The sequence below is a fragment of the Schistocerca nitens genome, chromosome 5 (assembly GCF_023898315.1).
Source record: "Schistocerca nitens isolate TAMUIC-IGC-003100 chromosome 5, iqSchNite1.1, whole genome shotgun sequence".
NCBI classification, from domain to species: Eukaryota; Metazoa; Arthropoda; class Insecta; order Orthoptera; family Acrididae; genus Schistocerca; species Schistocerca nitens.
The window spans coordinates 103395689-103415676 of record NC_064618.1 but is presented as its reverse complement, the minus strand read 5'-3'; the positions used below and the strand labels follow the sequence as shown (position 1 = coordinate 103415676).

The window sequence follows — 19988 nt, the reverse complement described above, 5'->3', positions numbered from 1 at the left end:
ATTGCCTCCATATTTTCTTTATTTCTCCTAATTGCCTGCCCATAGTATACCTCCAAGTTTTCCGTTTAGGTTTTAGTTAACTGACCCTGTCCGGTCAACAATTTTCCATCTTCTAATATTTTCCCTCTCACATCAACAGTTAGTTTTCTCAGCCTTCTTCCCAAACAGTTTTGAACATGGCCTACACATTCTATTTTCCTAATAATGGCATCTCCATTGGCTTAGAGTTCACCACATTGTTGTATACCTTACTGCCAGCATCGCCCAAATATTTGGTGTACCGCACACCTCTTGTTTCTACGGAGTGATGAAATATTTGGTGTATTCCATGAACTTCCATACCACCACTTGTTCCTCTAAAATTAGCCACACAGTTGTGTTCTTTATGTTCATTGACTTTACAACATTTGCAATATTTTGACAGTATCTCCACATCTAACATTTTACCGGTGTCTACACTCGTGGCAGCCACTACTCCATTCAGAGAAGTATGTCCTATTTCTGCCAACTTCCATCAACAACTGCAATATCCGAACATCCATCATTTTCTTCCACCGCTTCCCTAGCAGTTTCATGCTTTCCTCACTGACATCACATACAGCTTTCACTAATATTGCAGTCAGTTTTTCAAATTTATTTCGTGGTTGATGTAAGTTCATCACTGAACAAAATGTTCTCCCTGCAGCCATGCCCTTGCCAATTGATCGTAAGGCATAAACTAATCTAATATTTATTTCATAAGAGCCACTTGTATCTGGTTTTAAAGAACTCCTAAATGAAATCACAGCTGAGCATTTAGTGCAAATTAAATCCAAAGCAATTGCTAGGCCTTTTCTCCCACTGGCGCTCTCACAAATTTTCACACTCTGTGACTCACCACATTGTCTTCATTGTACAAATTTAGAAATTACATGAGATAATATTCTAAGATTTATAATAAAGTTACTGCACCCCTTGTCACTTACAGTAAATTCGTTGTAACTCTCTTGAAATGGTGAGAACTTGTTTGATGATGGACTTGTTGAAGAATTACAATTAGAAACATCATTGCCAGGCGACATAACCTCTCGTACAGAAATCTTTCTAAACTTGTTTCCTCTAAATTGTTGTTTCTTGGAAATGCCTTTACGTTTCGTCATCTTCAATAAACACAACAAAATACACACAAAGAAGCAATCACACTTGACCAAAACTAACCGCGTGTTTGGAAGCGTGTTGTTTACAAACAGCAGAAACAAAAGAATACCGACCGTTGCATTCCAAGTATAGTCAACACACTCGAGAGTATAAAAAAATCTCTAACGTGCAATGTAGGGGATATAAAGATCTAAAATACAGAGTGTTACAAAAAGGTACGGCCAAACTTTCAGGAAACATTCCTCACACACAAAGAAAGAAAATATGTTATGTGGACATGTGTCCGGAAACGCTTACTTTCACAGTTAGAGCTCATTTTATTACTTCTCTTCAAATCACATTAATCATGGAATGGAAACACACAGCAACAGAACGTACCAGCGTGACTTCAAACACTTTGTTACAGGAAATGTTCAAAATGTCCTCCGTTAGCGAGGATACATGCATCCACCCTGATTCGCTGATGCTGCCCTGGAGAATGGCGTATTGTATCACAGCCGTCCACAATACGAGCACGAAGAGTCTCTACACTGGTACCGGGGTTGCGTAAACAAGAGCTTTCAAATGCTCCCATAAATGAAAGTCAAGACTGTTGAGATCAGGAGAGCGTGGAGGCCATGGAATTGGTCCGTCTCTACCAATCCATCGGTCACCGAATCTGTTGTTGAGAAGCGTACGAACACTTCGACTGAAATGTGCAGCAGCTCCATCGTGCATGAACCACATGTTGTGTCGTACTTGTAAAGGCACATGTTCTAGCAGCAAAGGTAGAGTATCCCGTGTGAAATCATGATAACGTGCTCCATTGAGCGTAAGTGGAAGAACATGGGGCCCAATCAAGACATCACCAACAATGCCTGCCCAAACGCTCACAGAAAATCTGTGTTGATGACGTGATTGCACAATTGCGTGTGGATTCTCGTCAGCCCACACATGTTGATTGTGGAAATTTACAATTTGATCACGTTGGAATGAAGCCTCATCCGTAAAGAGAACATTTGCACTGAAATGAGGATTGACACATTGTTGGATGAACCATTCGCAGAAGTGTACCCGTGGAGGCCAATCAGCTGCTGATAGTGCCTTAACAATCTGTACATGGTACAGAAACAACTGGTTCTCCCTTAGCACTCTCCATACAGTGACGTGGTCAACGTTATCTTGTACAGCAGCAACTTCTCTGACGCTGACATTAGGGTTATCGTCAACTGCACGAAGAATTGCCTCGTCAGTTACAGGTGTCCTCGTCGTTCTAGGTCTTCCCCAGTCGCGAGTCATAGGCTGGAATGTTCCGTGCTCCCTAAGACGCCGATCAGTTACTTCGAACGTCTTCCTGTCGGGACACCTTCGTTCTGGAAATCTGTCTCGATACAAACGTACCGCGCCACGGCTATTGCCCTGTGCTAATCCATACATCAAATGGGCATCTGCCAACTCCGCATTTGTAAACATTGCACTGATTGCAAAACCACGTTCGTGATGAACACTAACCTGTTGATGCTACGTACTGGTGTGCTTGATGTTTGTACTGTAGAGCAATGAGTCGCATGTCAACACAAGCACCGAAGTCAACATTACCTTCCTACAATTGGGCCAACTGGCGGTGAATCGAGGAAGTACAGTACATACTGACGAAACTAAAATGAGCTCTAACATGGAAATTAAGCGTTTCCGGACACATGTCCACGTAACATCTTTTCTTTATTTGTGTGTGAGGAATGTTTCCTGAAAGTTTGGCCGTGCCTTTTTGTAACACCCTGTATATGCAGAAGAGTGGGTGACAGAAAAGTGGACGTGGCACATAAACACGCGTGGTAGGAAAATGCTCTTTAGATGCTCGAAAAAAAAATTTTCAGCAAAATCCTTTTCAGAGTACTTAAATAAAACCTTAATCTATCGAAATATGATAAAAGCCGAAAATCGATTTTTTTTTTTCACCTGAACCACGGTGGGTTCCCCTTAAGCTCCATCAGAATGAAACACCTGAAAGCAAACACCCTCCAACAATAGTTGGGAAGGTCAAGATCAGAAGAGAAAACATTATGGTCTGGGGATTCTTCAGATAATCTCGTCATTCTGGAGGACACAATGGACCGAAAGAAGTATGCATCTATCTCTGGGGATCATGTCCTCTCCTGTACTCAGTTTGTTCTTCCTCGACACGTTGGCATCTACCAGCAACACAATGCACCACGTCCCACAGCTCGCACTGTATGTTCGTGGTTGGGAAAACGTCAGGATATGTTTACCATATTGCGTTGGCCACCAAACCCACCCGATTTAAACCCAGTTGAGGATCCGTGGAATCTCCTCGGCCGCCACCATGAATCCTGAAGCGAGAAACCTGGCGCAATGGGTCACGGTGCTGGAGCCAGCACGAGTTCACATCCTTGTCGATACCTTCGAGAATCTCCCTGACTCTCTTCCTGTACGTTTCGAAGTGGTGAGCGCTGCAAAAGGTGGTCGTTCGGGCTTCTGTCAGACTAATGTGACTGTACAGTGTGAAACTACCCTGGACAATGTTCCACGCACCTTAACGTAGGCAACCCAACTTACATCATCTGCACCTTTGCCTACCGTAAGGCGCATGAAGTATTTCGTGGAAGCTGTAATTCTCCACCCTGTGTAAGCAAGGAGACATACATTTCGCATTCTTCCTTACAGTTTCGCGGATAATGTGTCTTGAACGGAGACCTGAATTCTTGGACAACAATGTTGAAATGTTGGCCACGGTACGATCCAAAATTCAGTTCACTCAATGAAAAACATATTCGGACTTGTACAAAACCCTGAAGTATGAATCAATGCTTCGATGTAGACTCACTTCCTATGGTAGTTCATTACATTAGTTATGTTGTTATTCTACAGCAACCATCTGCATATTGCAGCGATATTCAGCTGCAGTCTTAATAATCTTTCGAACTGCAGATGGTTAAGCAATGGACCGAGAACAGCCGATTGAGACCTTCTCTCTCCGTGGATAAGACATTCATAATATCTAAAACTGTGCGGCTTCCTGTTTGGTTTCTCCTTGAACCATTCTCGATCTGCCTTTTCACGTGAAACGTCTTTTACAAAAGAAGGCAGTGTGACGTAAATATCACCACTGATGCGGTAATGCCATTTTTTCCTTTGAACTGCTGTAGAGCTATGCTTTAGCGATTTCCATCTGCTTACTCAGGCTTAGTGATTTCGGTCACTTTGCAGGTCATTTGTAAGTCGTTCGATTCCAAATTGATTCTGAACTTCCAATTGTCAGTCTTCATAGTTTCTGCGTGGATAGTGATCACACGAAATGGCGTTGTCTCCCTTGAAGCACTGTTTTTAAAGAGACGGAGCCTAACAATAATCTATGTTAGTATATTCATCTTCATTGTCTGTTCTCTTTGAACTGAAACTGAAGAAAACAGCTAATCTCCGGTACGGACCTAAAACTGGAACTGTCATGTGGACCTGTGTTTAACAGGAATTTAAGGATCATTATCACACAGCGACATGTAACACTGAAATTTACAATTTCAAAATGAATGGAAGACTGGAAGAGAAACAGAAAAGAGTGAAGAAATAAAGAGAAAGGTAAGACTTTTTTTTCACCGATACTAGACAATTAAAAGCCATCTGTTGCCCGTTGAACGCAAAAAGAACGGAGCACTAGTTCCTACATGATCCCGTAATATCTCCCATCCTCAAAACATGCATAGGAAAACGATACACACTGCATTCACGCCTATTGGCGAGTTCGGTATTTAGACGGGATGGTAACGCGTTATCAACTGCGCTAGAGCAGCTGCCATCGGTGAATATTACACAGAATGTGTTCCAGTCAATGGTATGCGCTTAGTTGTCTCCTCAAGGCACAGCGTTCATTTGTTTCTTCCAATTATTAACTAAATATTTTCCGGAAAATAATTCTCGCTTGGATCGAGCAATGATCTTGAATCTTCTGCTTGGGTCCTGAAATTTTCTCACATCCCAGGTTTAACGAAGGAAAGGGCCACTGAAATTCGAACCCGAGACTTTTTTCCGTCTCACAAGCGCCGGAACCGATAAACACTGACAAAATTATGAATGCAACGGAGTTTACTTTTGGAGTGACTATGCAGATGTGGAGGAGAAAACGAACGGCTGACCACGTGCGGCGCCTTTAGTGACACACCACCCAGTATCTAACTGAATAACTTCGTCCAACAACGTGATATTTGTTACCTTTATTTTTGTTGGTATAAGTTTTTCTCTCATCCAGTTGCTTACGAGGCTCGCTTGAGTCGTGACATCCAAACTGATTTTCAGATGTCAAAATAAGACTAAGATGAATACACAGGAGGGACGGTCACTGCTAAACTTCTGCTCGACTGAGACTGTGTATAAATGTAATAAAATAAGGAACATTCTCTCCCTCTCTCTCTCTCAAAGGATATGCTGCATACTATGCAGAAACAATAAACGTGGTGAGTAAAAACTATTAATTCCGGTGCAGGATACGTGACTTATATCGTTACTTGACAAACACAGTGGCGCTGAAACCCACAAGATCAAATTAAAGGCCCTGACTAACTCACAGACTCCTATAGAGATAAACTGGCACGTAAGTACAGGGTGACACACGGGAGACGGACGGTTTTGAACTGCGTAGTACTGAGGGCGCGGTGGTGGGAGGTGGTCGTGGTGGGGATAGTTCTGATCCACACAAGACGCCATTTCATTTACTCAGTCACTATGGAACAGTGGGACTTGCGACGTCGAGTGTTTGTCTATGACGGTTTCGTGAAAAGTGGTGAGTCAATTATTGCTACACGGCGATTGTTTCGTGCGCAGTTTAATGTCGGTCGACATGGAGCTGTTACGAGCCGCATCACAATCCTCAGGTGGGCGGAAAACTTCAGATCAGCTGGAAACACACTGGATAAGAAGCATCCTGGCCAGAGACGCAGAGTAATGACACCAGAAAATGTTGACAGGGTAAGGCAAGCGGCAGTCAGAAGCCCAGGACGGTCAGCTAGACGTCATGCTAGTGAGTTACGAATCAATCGTGAATCGGTTAGACGAATTTTGCACAAAGAATTAAAATTCCATTCCTAAAAAATGCTCATTGTCCAACAACTTAAGGAAACTGATTTTGCTGTACGAGAAAACTTCGCTTACAGAATGCAAGTGATTTTGGGATCGAATGAAAATGAAATTTTATTAATGAGCGATGAAGCTAATTTTCATTTAAACGGGACCGTGAATAAGCAAAGCCTACGTTACTGGACACCAGAGCATCCACACCATATCCACCAGCGTCCTCTGCACTCAGAAAAAGTAACAGTCTGGTGTGCTCTTGGCTCTGTTGGCATTATTGGACCTTATTTTTTACTGTTTACTGTTAATTCGGTTCGTTACGTTCGTATGCTTGAAACATTCTTGAAACCAGAACTAAGAATATGACGAATTCCTTTAAAACGCGTTTGGTTCCAGCAGGATGGGGCAACATCGCACACCACAAACACTCAATGACAGTCGTTAGACGCATGTTTCCTGGCCAGATTATCTCACGTTTTGGCAATGTTCCTTGGCCTCCCAGGTCTCCCGACTTGTCAGTATGTGACTTCTTTCTGTAGGGGTACCTTAGGAACAGTGTCTATAGCCACAATCTATGAAATTTGGACGAGATAGAATGCAATCATTCAAGAAATTGCTGCCATCCCTGCGGAGATTTTAGTCCGTGTGATGGAGGACTTTGAGAAGAGACTTGAGTCCTGCATTCGAAATGATGGACATCACCTTGACGACATCATTTTTCACAAATAACTATATTAACTAAAATGGCAAATAATGAGCTTTTATTTTGTGTAAATACACATGCATTAATTTTAAAGTTGGCTGAGTATTATTTCATTAAAAAACCGTCTGTCTCCCGTGTGTCACCCTGTACTTGGCTTGGTGAGAGGTAAAGAAGATATGATTGCTTCCACGTGAGTAAAACTAACACTCCGATGAGAATTTTTATGTTCTATTGTAAGTGTAAATTTTGGTAATCGAAAACATTTCTGTGTGTTCTTATACATATCAAGTTCTAAGTTTCATGAAAACTAATTCCAGAGGCATGAGTAATAATATAAGAACACAAATATGGAAGGAAAAGTCTATAAAAGAAAGTAGACTTATGTAGCAAAGGCTGCATTAGATTTAAACACATAATAAGTTGACCGATCGAGTTCATTAATTAATGAATTTTGTTTAAAAGTGGGTGAATAAAGACGTTTTCTTATCTAAAAGGCGGAGTACTTGTTATGACCTTTTTTCGTAATCGCGGGTTGCAGACTTTGTTGCCAGTGCAACAATGTAAAATATACTACTGCTATTGCAGTTCAAGTTAATTAATTTGTATTAAAAATATTGTGCAAAATGTCATTGATAGATCATATGAAGCAAATGCTAAAGATGTTACATATATTATGCAGACTTACACTAATCTTTGCTTGCATAGATGAACAGAAATGTAATTGTAAATATATCTAGTCGTCACCAAATATGCATTTACACTTACATTTCTGTTCCCCTACGCATCCCAAGATATCCACACTGCTTCGAGACTTGCTCTAAATTGCTGTTTGGCGCTGATATATGTCCTTTGTACTTACTAGATTCTAAACGCTGTTTTTATCCTATCTGATAGTGATGTAAGACGAGAGGAAACGAGAGCCTGTGATATCCAGAAGTATTTTTAATTTTATTTTTGCTTTCTCACTTGTATTTTATTCCATTCTATCAGTGAAATACCTCCAGAATCTATGCTCCATGTACTGAAATGGTGTTTTGTTTTATTCTCTAGTAGACTGTGCCAAAGGTTATTGCAACGCCGTAACACAATCAATACCTGTCGTATTAATCCATATAAAACAACCTGATGATGGGATTTCAAACCTGTCAAAGGCAACGTGAAGATAAAATAAACAATGAGTCGGAGCAGTATGCTTGTTGTTTCATTCGTTATCATAAAATAGCTTTCCTTTCTCTGGAAGTGACAATGGAGTTCGTAATGGTACTGCTCAGTGCACCTTAGTCTTTATGATATACGTAAGTACATGATACAGTACAAATTGAAGATATAGCTCTCGCAATACATTGTTATTGTAGTAGTTATTGTTTCTCAGAATTGTTCAAAAAGATAAAATCACTAAAAACTATATTACATTTTGTTTCTTATAAAATATTAATCAATTGCAATTCTATGCTCAAAGAAAACGGTTGTATTGAATATACTGCTTAGGTAAACATATCTTTGTACTGAAACGTATGTACTCTCTGTTCTTCTTCACTTGCAAGGTGTGCTACTGCTTTGGTGCGATATAGTTGGAAGTTAACTGTGTTCTTGTCCATTTCTTGGTAGGTACTAGTTCGTCCCAAGAATTCTGTTAACTCTTGGAAAGTGCAAAAGATGGAATAGAGTAATTTCGAAGAGTAGAAACATTCCTGACACGTGCTATTACTTATTTTATGCATAGATAAACCGATAACTGATAACTCCTTCCAGCATTTGCTTTAAGGAATAATGAACTTACGAACACAAAGCCAATAGAAAGAACCTACAGTATTCAACGAGAAATATAATACCTTTTATTGACTCTCTCTTCCTTACGTTAATGCTTTACACAGCTGAACATTGATTTATTCAGACGTAGATTTTGCGTAGTTCGGAAACATAATCACCGACAGTAATTTTTCGAGCAATATTTTGAGCACTCCCTGGCAGATTAAAACTGTGTGCCGGACCGAGACTCGAAGTCGGCACCTTTGCCTTTCGCGGGCAAGTGCTCTACCAAATGAGCTATCCAAGCACGACTCACGCGCCGTCCTCACAGCTTTACTTCTACCAGTATCTCGTCTCCTACCTTCCAAACTTTACAGAAGCTCTCCTGCGAATCCTTCAGAACTAGCACTCCTGAAAGAAAGGATATTGCAGAGACAAGGCTTAGCCAAAGCCTGGGGGATGTTTCCAGAACGAGATTTTCACTCTGCAGCGGAGTGTGGAAGGTAGGAGACGAGATACTGGCAGAAGTACAGTTGTGAGGACGGCGCGTGAGTCGTCTTGGATAGCTCGGTTGGTAGAGCACTTGCCCGCGATAGGCAAAGGTCCCGAGTTCGAGTCTCGGTCCGGCACAGAGTTTTAATTTGCCAGGAAGTTTCATATCAGCGCACACTCCGCTGCAGAGTGAAAATCTCATTCTGGAATATTTCGAGCAGTTAAATGAGGGGGGGAGTTCAGAAGCTGTAGATTTCGTATTTTTGTTCTTTTGCTTAACAGTAATTACGGCGCTTTGACGACTTAAGGCGGTGGCACGTACTGTAGGTCTTGATGTCCTGCGAGGCGGTGCAGCTGTTGTGGGCGGCGGAGGCGGCAGCGGCGGCGGCGGCGGCGGCTGCGGCCATCTTCGCGGCGGCGGCGGCGGCTGTGGGCCTCGGGGGCGGCGCCACCAGCCGCGGCCTCTTAAGGGGCGGCACCAGCCGGGGGGCGGCGAACGCTGCCGACGCGTAGTAGCTGTAACAGAGGGCGGTGAGCGGAGACGGAGGCGGAGGCGGTCTCATCCCGCACTACAGCAAGTAGTTTTGAGTTTTAATCCTCATTAATCTACACTGCCATTTAAAGACAGGTCGCTGTTTAAAACTGTTATCAAGAATTCCGAAAAGCTCTTCACTGAATTATTCCAGATTTTTTTCAGTCTACTCTAATGATCTGTCAGTGGGACATTGCATATTTTTAATACATATGATATCTTCATATACACAATGTGATCAAAAGTATCCGAACACCCCCAAAAACATACGTTTTTCATATTAGGTGCATTGTGCTGCCACTTACTGTCAAGTACTCCATATCAGCGAGATCAGTAGTCATTAGACATCGTGAGAGAGCAGAATGGGGCGATCCACGGAACTGATGGACTTCGAACGTTGAAGAGCAATTTGGGGATGGCGATTGCATCTTTCAGCACGATCGAGAACCTGTTCATAATGCACAGCCTCTGGCAGAGCGGTTAGACGACAATAACATCCCTGTAATGGGTGTCACTTGCGTCATACGTCAATACGCAAGATTTCCACACTCCTAAACATCCCTAAGTCCACTGTTTCCGCTGTGATAGTGAAGTGGAAACGTGAAGGGGACACGCACAGCACAAAACCATACAGGTCGACCTCGACTGTTGACTGACAGAGACCCCCGACAGTTGAAGAGGGTCGTAATGTGTAATAGGCACACATCTATCCATACAATCAAATAGTAATTCCAACCTGCATCAGGATGCACTGAAAGTACTATGAAATTTAGGCGGGAAGTGAGAAAATTTGGATTTCATGGTCGAGCGGCTGCTCACAAACCACACATCACGCCCATAAACGCCAAACGATGCCTCGCTTGGTGTAAGGAGCGTAAACATTGAATGTGGCGATCCGATGGCAGCGTGTGGGTATGGCGAATGCACGGTGAACGTCATCTGCCAGCGTGTGTAGTGCCAATAGTAAATTTCGGAGGCGGAGGTATTGTGGTGCGGTCGTGTTTTTCATGGAGGGGGCTGGCACCCCTTGTTGTTTTGCTTGACACTATCACAGTACACGCCTACATTGAGTTTTTAAGCACCTTCTTGCTTCCCACTGTTGAAGAGCAAGGCGGGGATGGCGATTGTATCTTTCAACACGATCGAGCACCTGTTCATAATGCGCGGCCTGTGGCAGAGTGGTTACACGAAAATAACATCCCTGTAGTGGACTGGCCAGCACGGAGTCCTGACCTGAATCCTATAGAACATCTTTGGAATGTTTTGGAACGCCGACTTCGTGCCAGTCCTCATCGACCGACATCGATACGTCTCCTCAGTGCAGCAGTCCTTCCAGGACCTGATTGAAAGTGTGCCTGCGACAGTGATAGCTGTCATCACGGCTAAGGGTGGTCCAACACCATATTGAATTCCAGCATTAACGACGAGGGTGCGATGTACTTGTAAGTAATTTTCAGCCACGTGTCCGGATACTTCTGATCACACAGTGCACATATAAGTTTTTCCGGAACACTTCAAGTAAACTTCCTTATATTTTCATTTCTGCCCACGTCAGCGACCTAGCAGCTGCAGTGTCAAAATTTCGTAGTGAAGCTAAACGTCGCAGTTTCTGTTGCTAGCTTCGAGCTCTGATTGCGTCAGCATTTCCCCTCGCACGTCTCTACCCACCGTAAAGGCCACTCTCGTCATTTAGACTTTTGTTCATCGTTTTCATCAAAGGTTTCTGAAGAATGCCGATGTTAAGAAATACCATATTATTTGCATTAAAATAGTTTTTAACGCAAGTAGTATGCTATTTCTTCACATCGGAAATCTTGTAATTTCATTCACACCGCCACTCCCCAGTGCAATCATACTTCTCGTTTGTGACACATACACTGGCTGTTCCGGCTCGGAGAGGAAGTCGTTACGCTATGCAAAAGAAATGTCTCCTTTGTTGTTGAATCTCTGCGAGCCGACATAAATCTCTCAAAGTTTCGGTCGGAGTAGAAACGTTAAAGCCGGACGGTGGAGCACTACAATTGTAACCAAGTTTAATTATTTGTTTTTGGGTCATGTGTTGTCTCAGAGTGGGATATACACCCAACGCACTCATCCCGGACCACCAAAATGATCATGTTCGACAACGTTCCTGGGTGCATTACGCGTTCCTACCTCTCGCTATATGCGGGTACGACAAGCATGGTCGAATATGGTAGTTTAGGTGATACGCGTGTTTTGGTGTGGGGAGCCATAATGTTGCGTGCTCGTACAGACCTGCAAATGTTTGAGCACAATACACTCACCGGTCAACCTTATTGTGACACTATATTCCTTCCACGGGTGCATCTTTTGAGCGGTGGATTTAGCCTTGATTTCATTTTTATGAATGGCAATGCACGACCATATCTATCTGCGCGGATGGAGGAGCTATTGGAACGATAGGACTTTCGGCGAATTGACTGGTCTACTCGTTTCTTAGAATTAAATCCAATCGAGCCCGTAGGGATGCGTTGTACTAAAGCACGTCCACATCCACCAATGACCATATAGCAGATATAAAGCGAGCTCGTGGATGAATGGAACGCCCTACCACAACACATGCTTACTCGCCTTGTGACCAGCATGGGAGCACTTTGTGTAACATGCCATGCCGTCCGTGGTGATCACACATGCCATTAAAAACAAAGTTCCTCTTTTTTGTAATGTTAGGAAACCATCTCAAATTACAGTGACCTAGCTGCAGTTATAGCCTTTGAATAAAACTGTCGTTTCCATCCTCTCATTGCGAATATCTTTCAGTTTCCTTCTGTATTATACTTATTATACTGTTGCAGTTCTTACGACGTATGACCCAAGTTCCATCGAGCTATGCTACTTGGCAGTAACACATAGTGCGAATGTCACTAACGCCCTTAAATGTTAGCACTCCAGTGTATGTACTCTTATACGTTGTATACCGTCTTTTAAACCATGGGTCCTGCGGTTGTGGTATCTTTTGAAAGGCCAGACAAATGTGTGGTTCCTGAAGAGGGGCAGCAGACTTTTCAGCAGTTGCAGGGGTAACAGTCACGCTGATCTGGCCTTGTGATATCAACCTGCGGTGCTCGTACTGCGAACGACTGAAAGCCAGGCTACTCTGGAGGGTGTGATCGCCAAGAAAAACAAAACTAGAACTCTGCTGGTCCTACTGGGGAATGTCTGATACCTTATTGTGGCAAGCAAGTTAGGAAATTGGAAATGGGTAGGACGAAGTTAGATATTGTGGTGAATAGCGACGTTCGGAGGCAAGAGGAAAAGCAACTCTGGTCAGGTGAGTAAAGGGTTATCATTAAAGAATCAAATAGGGGTAACGCAGGAGTAGGTCGAATAATGAATGAGCAAATATGAATGCGTGTAAGCTATTATGTAAAGCTTATTGAACGCTTTGTCACAGATAAGACAGAGAGAATGTATGATGAGAAACAATTTATTCAGACACGAAGAGAGTGAAAAATTTGATTGTGATGGGGGGATTGGAATTCGATAGTAGGAAAAGGAAGACAAGAAAAATGGTAAGAAAGTATGGTCTAGGGAAAAGGAATTGAAAGAGGAAGGCGCTTTGTAGAATTTTGCACAGAACATAAATTAATCATTCCTAACACTTGGTTTACGAATCGTGAAATAAGGTTGTATTGGTGGAAGACACACAGAGATACCGGGATAATTTATATCAGTCGTATAATGGAAAGACAGAGATTTCGGATCCAGGTTTTAAACTGAAAGATAGAGACAGAGGCAAATGTGGACTCTGGCCACGATTTATGTGTTATGAACTGTCGATTAATCATTGCTAACACTCGGTTTAAGTATCATGGAAGAATCTTTCATTCGTGAAAGAGACCAGAGATACCAGAATAAGACAGAGGTTTCGGACCCAGATTTTAAACTGAAAGATACAACAAGGGTCAAATGTGAACTCTGACCACAACTTATAGGTTATGAACTATAGATTAAAACTGAAGAAATAGCAAAACAGTAGGACATTACGTAAATGCGATCCGGATAAGTTGAAAAAACTAGAGGTTGTTGAGAGTTTCAGAGGGACCATAGCGGCAAGGACTGACTAGAACAGGGAAAGGAATACAGTGGAAGACGAACGGGTATCATTGAGAGACGAAATACGAGTGGTGAATAAAGCAGAGGACAACAGGACCCAGCAGAATTCCTTAGATATCACAGGACGTAATGAATTTAATGGGTAAAATGGAAATGCCGTGTGGCTAGGCCTCCCGTCGGGTAGGCCGTTCGCCTGGTGCGAGTCTTTCGAGTTGACGCCACTTCGGCGACTTGCGTTTCGATTTGGATGAAATGATGATGATAAGGACAATACAACACCCAGTCTCTGAGCGGAGAAAATCTCCGACCCAGCCGGGAATCGAACCCGGGCCGATAGGTATGGCATTTCGTCGCGCTGACCACTCAGCTACTAAGGGCGTAAAATTTAATTGGTAAAACGAGAAAATATAAAAATGTGCCAAATGAAGCAACGAAAGGGAATGCAGATGTCTATACATGAAACTGAAAAGAAGTGAAAAATGGATAAGTAGACATAGAGGACAAATGTAAGGATACAGAAGCTTAAACAACTAGGTGAAAGATAGATACAGGCCACAGGAAAATTAAAGAGATCTTTGGAGAAAAGATAAGCAACTGTATGAATATCAAGCCCTCAGACGGAAAACCAGTACTATGCAAAGAAGAGAAAGCTGAAACTTGAAAGGAGTGTATAGAGTGGCTACACAAGGTAAACGAATTTGAAGAAAATGTTATAGAACGGGATGAAAACGTACATGGGGATGACGTGAGAGATATGGTAGGTGCGAGGATAATTTGAAAGAGCACTGAAATACCTAAATCTAAACAGGGCCGCTGGAGCAGGCGGCATTCCGTCGATACTACTAATTGTCTACGGAGAGCCAGCCATGACAAAACTACCCCATCTGGTGTGCAAGATGGATGAGACAGGCAGAACACCTTAAGACTTCAAGAAGAGCGTAATAATCCCAATACCAAAGAGAGCAGGTGCTGCAGATGTGAATATTACCGAACTATCAGTTTAACAAGTCATGTGAATATTGAAATAATCAGCAACCAGTTGCATAAAAGAAATTAAATTCTGTATTAATTTCAGGCACTTAGAGCCATTCTTTAGAAGCAAGTGGTTTAGAGCGCCCGTAGAAAAATAGTTTAGGCACCACATGACAGAAGACTACAACAACAGCAGTCTTGTACGACTGTAACAGATATCTCATTTAGAACAATAACAATGGTATTAGTAGCAAAAAATGGTTTACAGTCTATATTACTCATACGATTCGTTAGTACACGATAATGTTAAGATTTGAGTTCGTCAAAAACAGCAAAAGTCGAAGCATTCATCTTACCAGCAGAACAACGTTTAAGCAGGTAGTGGGCACAGCTGTTCGTTACAATGATTTTATCCTACAGTGTCTTTTTTCCGGAAGCATTAGGTACTTGCAGCTGTTGATATCTTCCTATTGTCATCCCTCGTGCACAACTATCCTTGTTTCCAACACACAAGCGCAAAGATTTCGACAAGCCCTCTTGTTTGACCTCTTATCAAGATAAACAGTCCCTCATTCTATCCTTGAATTCTCTTTTCTAACAACAGAAACGCTTGTTGCCTTTCGAAGGATTATCCTTTCTCTCCCATTCTGTCTCAATGCTGTCTTCTTCTTTTCAGCAGGAGGACTTCGACTTTAGAATGATATCCCTCATTACATTATAGAGTGATTTCCAGTTTCAAAAGACAGCTAATTATCTATTTCATAAGTCACCAATAATGACTGGTTTTGCTTTGTATGCACCATTTACCCCATTATAACTAGGTATCTGCTTCCCCACCAGAAAGTTTGCATTTACAAACGTTCCTAGCTGGAAAACTCTTCCTGTGTTTCGCTCCTTCAGAATTCGATATGCACGAAAAACTAGCTTTTCTTAAAACGGAGCGCTAATTGCCTGATATATTCATCCAGTGTTTGAGAATGAGTTTAGTAACCAGACGTCTGAAAATGCTTTATACATGGACATGTGAGTTCGATTCTTTATAGAATCGTGGGTGGGGTTTACTGGTTGAGTGATAGTTGTGTGATAAAGGAACATGGAGAGGTTGAACGTATCAGCTAACCAGTTTCAGATAAAGGTTTCCTGGAACCCGTCACGTAGGTTTCGACAATTTCAAAGTTGTCTTTTTAAGAAGGTGCAATGGAGCGTAAAAATTGCATTAGTGGTTACAAAAATATTTTAAACGCAGCAAAGTGACAACTGTAGTCAAAACATTGTGTGACAAGGGCACAGACTTGTCAATCACATGCTGATTATGTACATTAAATATAGCCAAACAGCTCTTGCCATATGAGACATCTACCTTAAGGACACAAATAATTGCATGTTATGACTTAGGATACCATCACTATAGTGTTACAGGTGTGCATATCCAGTGCCAAGTGTACTGGCCTTCACGCAGAGTAGTTGTAGAAGTAAAAGTTGACTTGTATACGGTAATACATAATGATGGCATACGGGTTAAAGCAGTATGTACATGACAAATGGCAAATGTCAGCTGCCCAAAATGCACAGGCTCTAGCGCTAAGGAAAGCTAGCTGGAGAGGACGCGAAATCCGTCCAGAATGCACTGAATGGACTATGTAACTACAACAGAAAAAGAAAAGAAAATCATAACTTGCATAAGACCACTGTTAATTTAAAATGGTATCAAACTCAACAAATATAAAAATGATAAACCAACAATGCAACGACATTTCGCCTTGTATTTAGTAAATAGTGCTATTAAGAGTAATAAATATTATAAAAAAGGGGACGGGGTATCACAAAATTTATTAAGAACTAATTGCTAAATTCGAGCAATTTCAGCATAGCTGTAGAGAAATTTCCAAATGCCAGATGGAGCAGAACAGCCGGACGATTTTTGTCAATGATATATCCATCTTAAGAACACATATAATCACAAGAGCGATTCTTTATTTAGCACAATTTATTACATACACGACGATATGCCGCTAAACGACAATTTCGGCATTTCTCTCTGCGAGAAAACAAATTTTCACAGGACTGCGACGACGTTGCCAGTGGTTTGCTACTCTAGAAAAGAGACAGACACTGCATAAAAACTGTACACGCATCCTCTGCAAAGTAAGGAACATTGATCACATTATCAGTAACCACAAGAAAATTTTTTAATGTGAATCAAACAGAGGAACTAGCTTATCACATGCTCCATCTTGGTGAAAGTAATTGTATAAGCAGGTGGTACACACGTGCAGCGTAGAACAACACACCTTTTATTCTCTCTATTGTGATATTCTCTTGGGACAGCTGTATTTAAGGTTGTTTATTAAGCCCTATCTACTTCGATGCGTTCAAGACTTCATCAATACGCTCACGTGATGGGCATCGACTTAATGCGCAACCGCAAACTATTAATGTGCAACCGCAAATTATATTATATCACAATCGTAAGCCATTGTGAACTATGACATTCAGTGAATCGAAATCGATGGCGATTAATAAACAACACTAAACACGGTTCTGCGAAAAGGATATTGTATTTAAGTTAATTAATGGTTCATTATTGGCCGACACAAAAAAACAGGTGAATTAACACAGACCGTCACCTGCAAATCACTAACGAATTTATACAGGGGCACAATAAGCGTTAATTACCATCTCTCGGAATCACGCGATACTTGAAGACTGTATTTAAGCCTGATTAGAAACAGTGCTTGACTTAACTTTCGTCAGCGTAAATAAAGGCCTACACACTAATCCAACAGCTTCGACCGGAAGACTGGAAGAATTGATGCAATTCTGTCTGAGGAGCAGTAAATGTATAGAAGCCATATATATTTGTCAGACTTATTTGAACTAACTTTGCTTTGTTGATGACGTAGTACCGTCCTCTTATCGTCCAGATGAATTTCAACAACTAATGGATGGTTTAGCACAGCAATGTTTGAAGTACGCCATGAAATTTACACATCGAAAAGGAAACGATACAAAATAACACAAGATATAGAACCGGATGACAAACTTATTACTCTTTTTTATTATTTTTTAAGGACAGTTCTTGACAAGGACTAGATGAACAGGAAAGAGATAACAAAAATTAAATGAATGTCTGAAAAAACAGACACTGTTGACAATCCACAGCCGTACGAAATGTTTCGAAATTATTTCGATAACTGTGAATTCCTCGACATCACTAAATTCGCGACCTATTTCGCAAGTGGACTACGAGAGAATAATGAAGACGGTATGACCAATGAAAGTGTGGGTCGGTCCAAGAATCATGCACGGATAGCCAAGTTGTTGAGCGACAGTTCGCGAGAAGTGCGAGTTGCGGATTCAAGTTCCGGTCAGGCACAAATTTTTTAATGTCAGTGGTGGTCAGTGTTTCTTGGTCTAACACAGCTGATGTCAAGGAATTTGCAACCAGAGAAATACTTAAAAAATACCAGAGAGTTGATTATGCGCTGAGGTGTTTTTAGTATACTCGAAAGGTCATTCCAAAGCGCCTTAAACGAAAATTTTACAATCCATGTGGATCACCACTTTCACCGATAGCTGAGAGTTGAGTTATCTTAAAGTCAAAAACCAAAAATTACTCACCGAGCTTCACGAGTGTTATTAGGAAAGAAAATAAACGTAAATATTGCTGTGTTGAAAAAATAAGTGGAAAACGGACCAAAGAGATTCCCGAATGCACTCCACGATAGAAGAAAACAATCGTAAAGAGAAGGAGCATGGGAGAGTAACACAAATATGGCTGTAACGCCTGAAGAAGTTTGGAGAAGAATCTATCCGACTGTGGTTGTCACATGGTGGACGATGACAATCCCGATATTAACAGATTTTCTTAAAAAAAGATTATGATTCAGTGTATCTCAAGCATCTCTTCCAAATTCTGAAAAAATAAGATCTGGACCTCAAGAATGAAGCAGTTAAGAGTCAAACATTACGTGGTACAGAATCTAAGATAAAATTCAGGCACGCCCGGGTTCCCGTGTTCGATTCCCGGCGGGGTCAGGGATTTTCTCTGCCTCGTGATGGCTGGGTGTTGTGTGCTGTCCTTAGGTTAGTTAGGTTTAAGTAGTTCTAAGTTCTAGGGGACTTATGACCACAGCAGTTGAGTCCCATAGTGCTCAGAGCCATTTGAACCATTTTTAAAATTCAGGAGAAATTAAAACATTAGAGAGACAAGAGGATGGACTCCCTCGGAGGAAACTGAAATCAAGTCTTGAAGCTGACGAAGCCATTAAATTAGGAAAAATCACTATTATGATAGAATGCTCATGTTTTGCAGACGACCTGGCAATTCTGTTAGAACAGCGATCCCGCGCAAAAATAAATAGAAATAGAACAAAACGTAAGGCTCCAAATACCATTTGCAAACACCAAATATATGTCCAGTACCTATCTGTACACTAAATTTCTAAAAACTATGCACGGGAAAATCGGCAGAGTTTCTCAATTCAATTTAAGTGAAACCATTTAGGAAACTGGCCGAAAAATGATTAGTTACGAAATTCATTGTCACAAAATGGATAATGCTTTCAGGCATACAAAATAACAAAAATGCATCGGAAAATACCTGAAGATAAATCTGAAAGCCTGTAATACTACAACACAGCCATCAAACCAGAGTAACTTCATGGGGAATTTAAAACAGAGAACGAGAAATGTTAACGAGAATTTTAGGTCCAAATTGTACTGAAGAAGGAACATACAGACCTTGTGCAAATAAAGTAAATGGGAAATATACCAATATTTACCCGTATATGAGGAAAACGCAGGCTACAGTTCAATTGGGACACTAGAAGAATGAAATATACCCGATTACCTAGACAGATTGTGGAATTCTACGAAACTAGCATTGAAGCTGAAACTGAAACAATAAAACGGATCACTGCAGTAAAAGAATACCTCAAAGGAGCAGAATAACAAAACACGGAAGACCAGACAGGAAAAGTTTCAAACTGAAAATTCACGACTGCACATTTGGCCTGCCAGAAAAATCCATGAAGACTTCAACAACTTGCTCTGAAGACCGGAAAAGAGCCCATTCTGGCAGATTGAAATTTATGTGGACACAAAGAAAAGCTGAAAGAAATATACAATGAAAATATCCCTTGTTGTACATCGCTTGGTCCAGTGGGGCTGAAGAGTCAATAATAAAAATTATGTTATAACTATAATCTAATTTATTTCTTGAGACATGATGTACGCAGACTCCGCTTGAATATTTCTTATGAT

The 19988-nt window shown here is 41.4% G+C and overlaps 1 protein-coding gene across 3 annotated transcripts in view; it reads right to left on the bottom strand.

Annotated features, from left to right (window-relative positions):
* Positions 1-19988, bottom strand: part of LOC126260132 (RNA-binding protein Raly-like) — a 442780-nt gene that overhangs the window by 27739 nt on the left and 395053 nt on the right. For all 3 annotated transcript variants that reach the window (XM_049957378.1, XM_049957377.1, XM_049957379.1), the window contains exon 6: positions 9465-9658. In XM_049957378.1, the coding sequence (XP_049813335.1) occupies positions 9465-9658 (194 nt within the window). The remainder of the gene's footprint in view (positions 1-9464; positions 9659-19988) is intronic.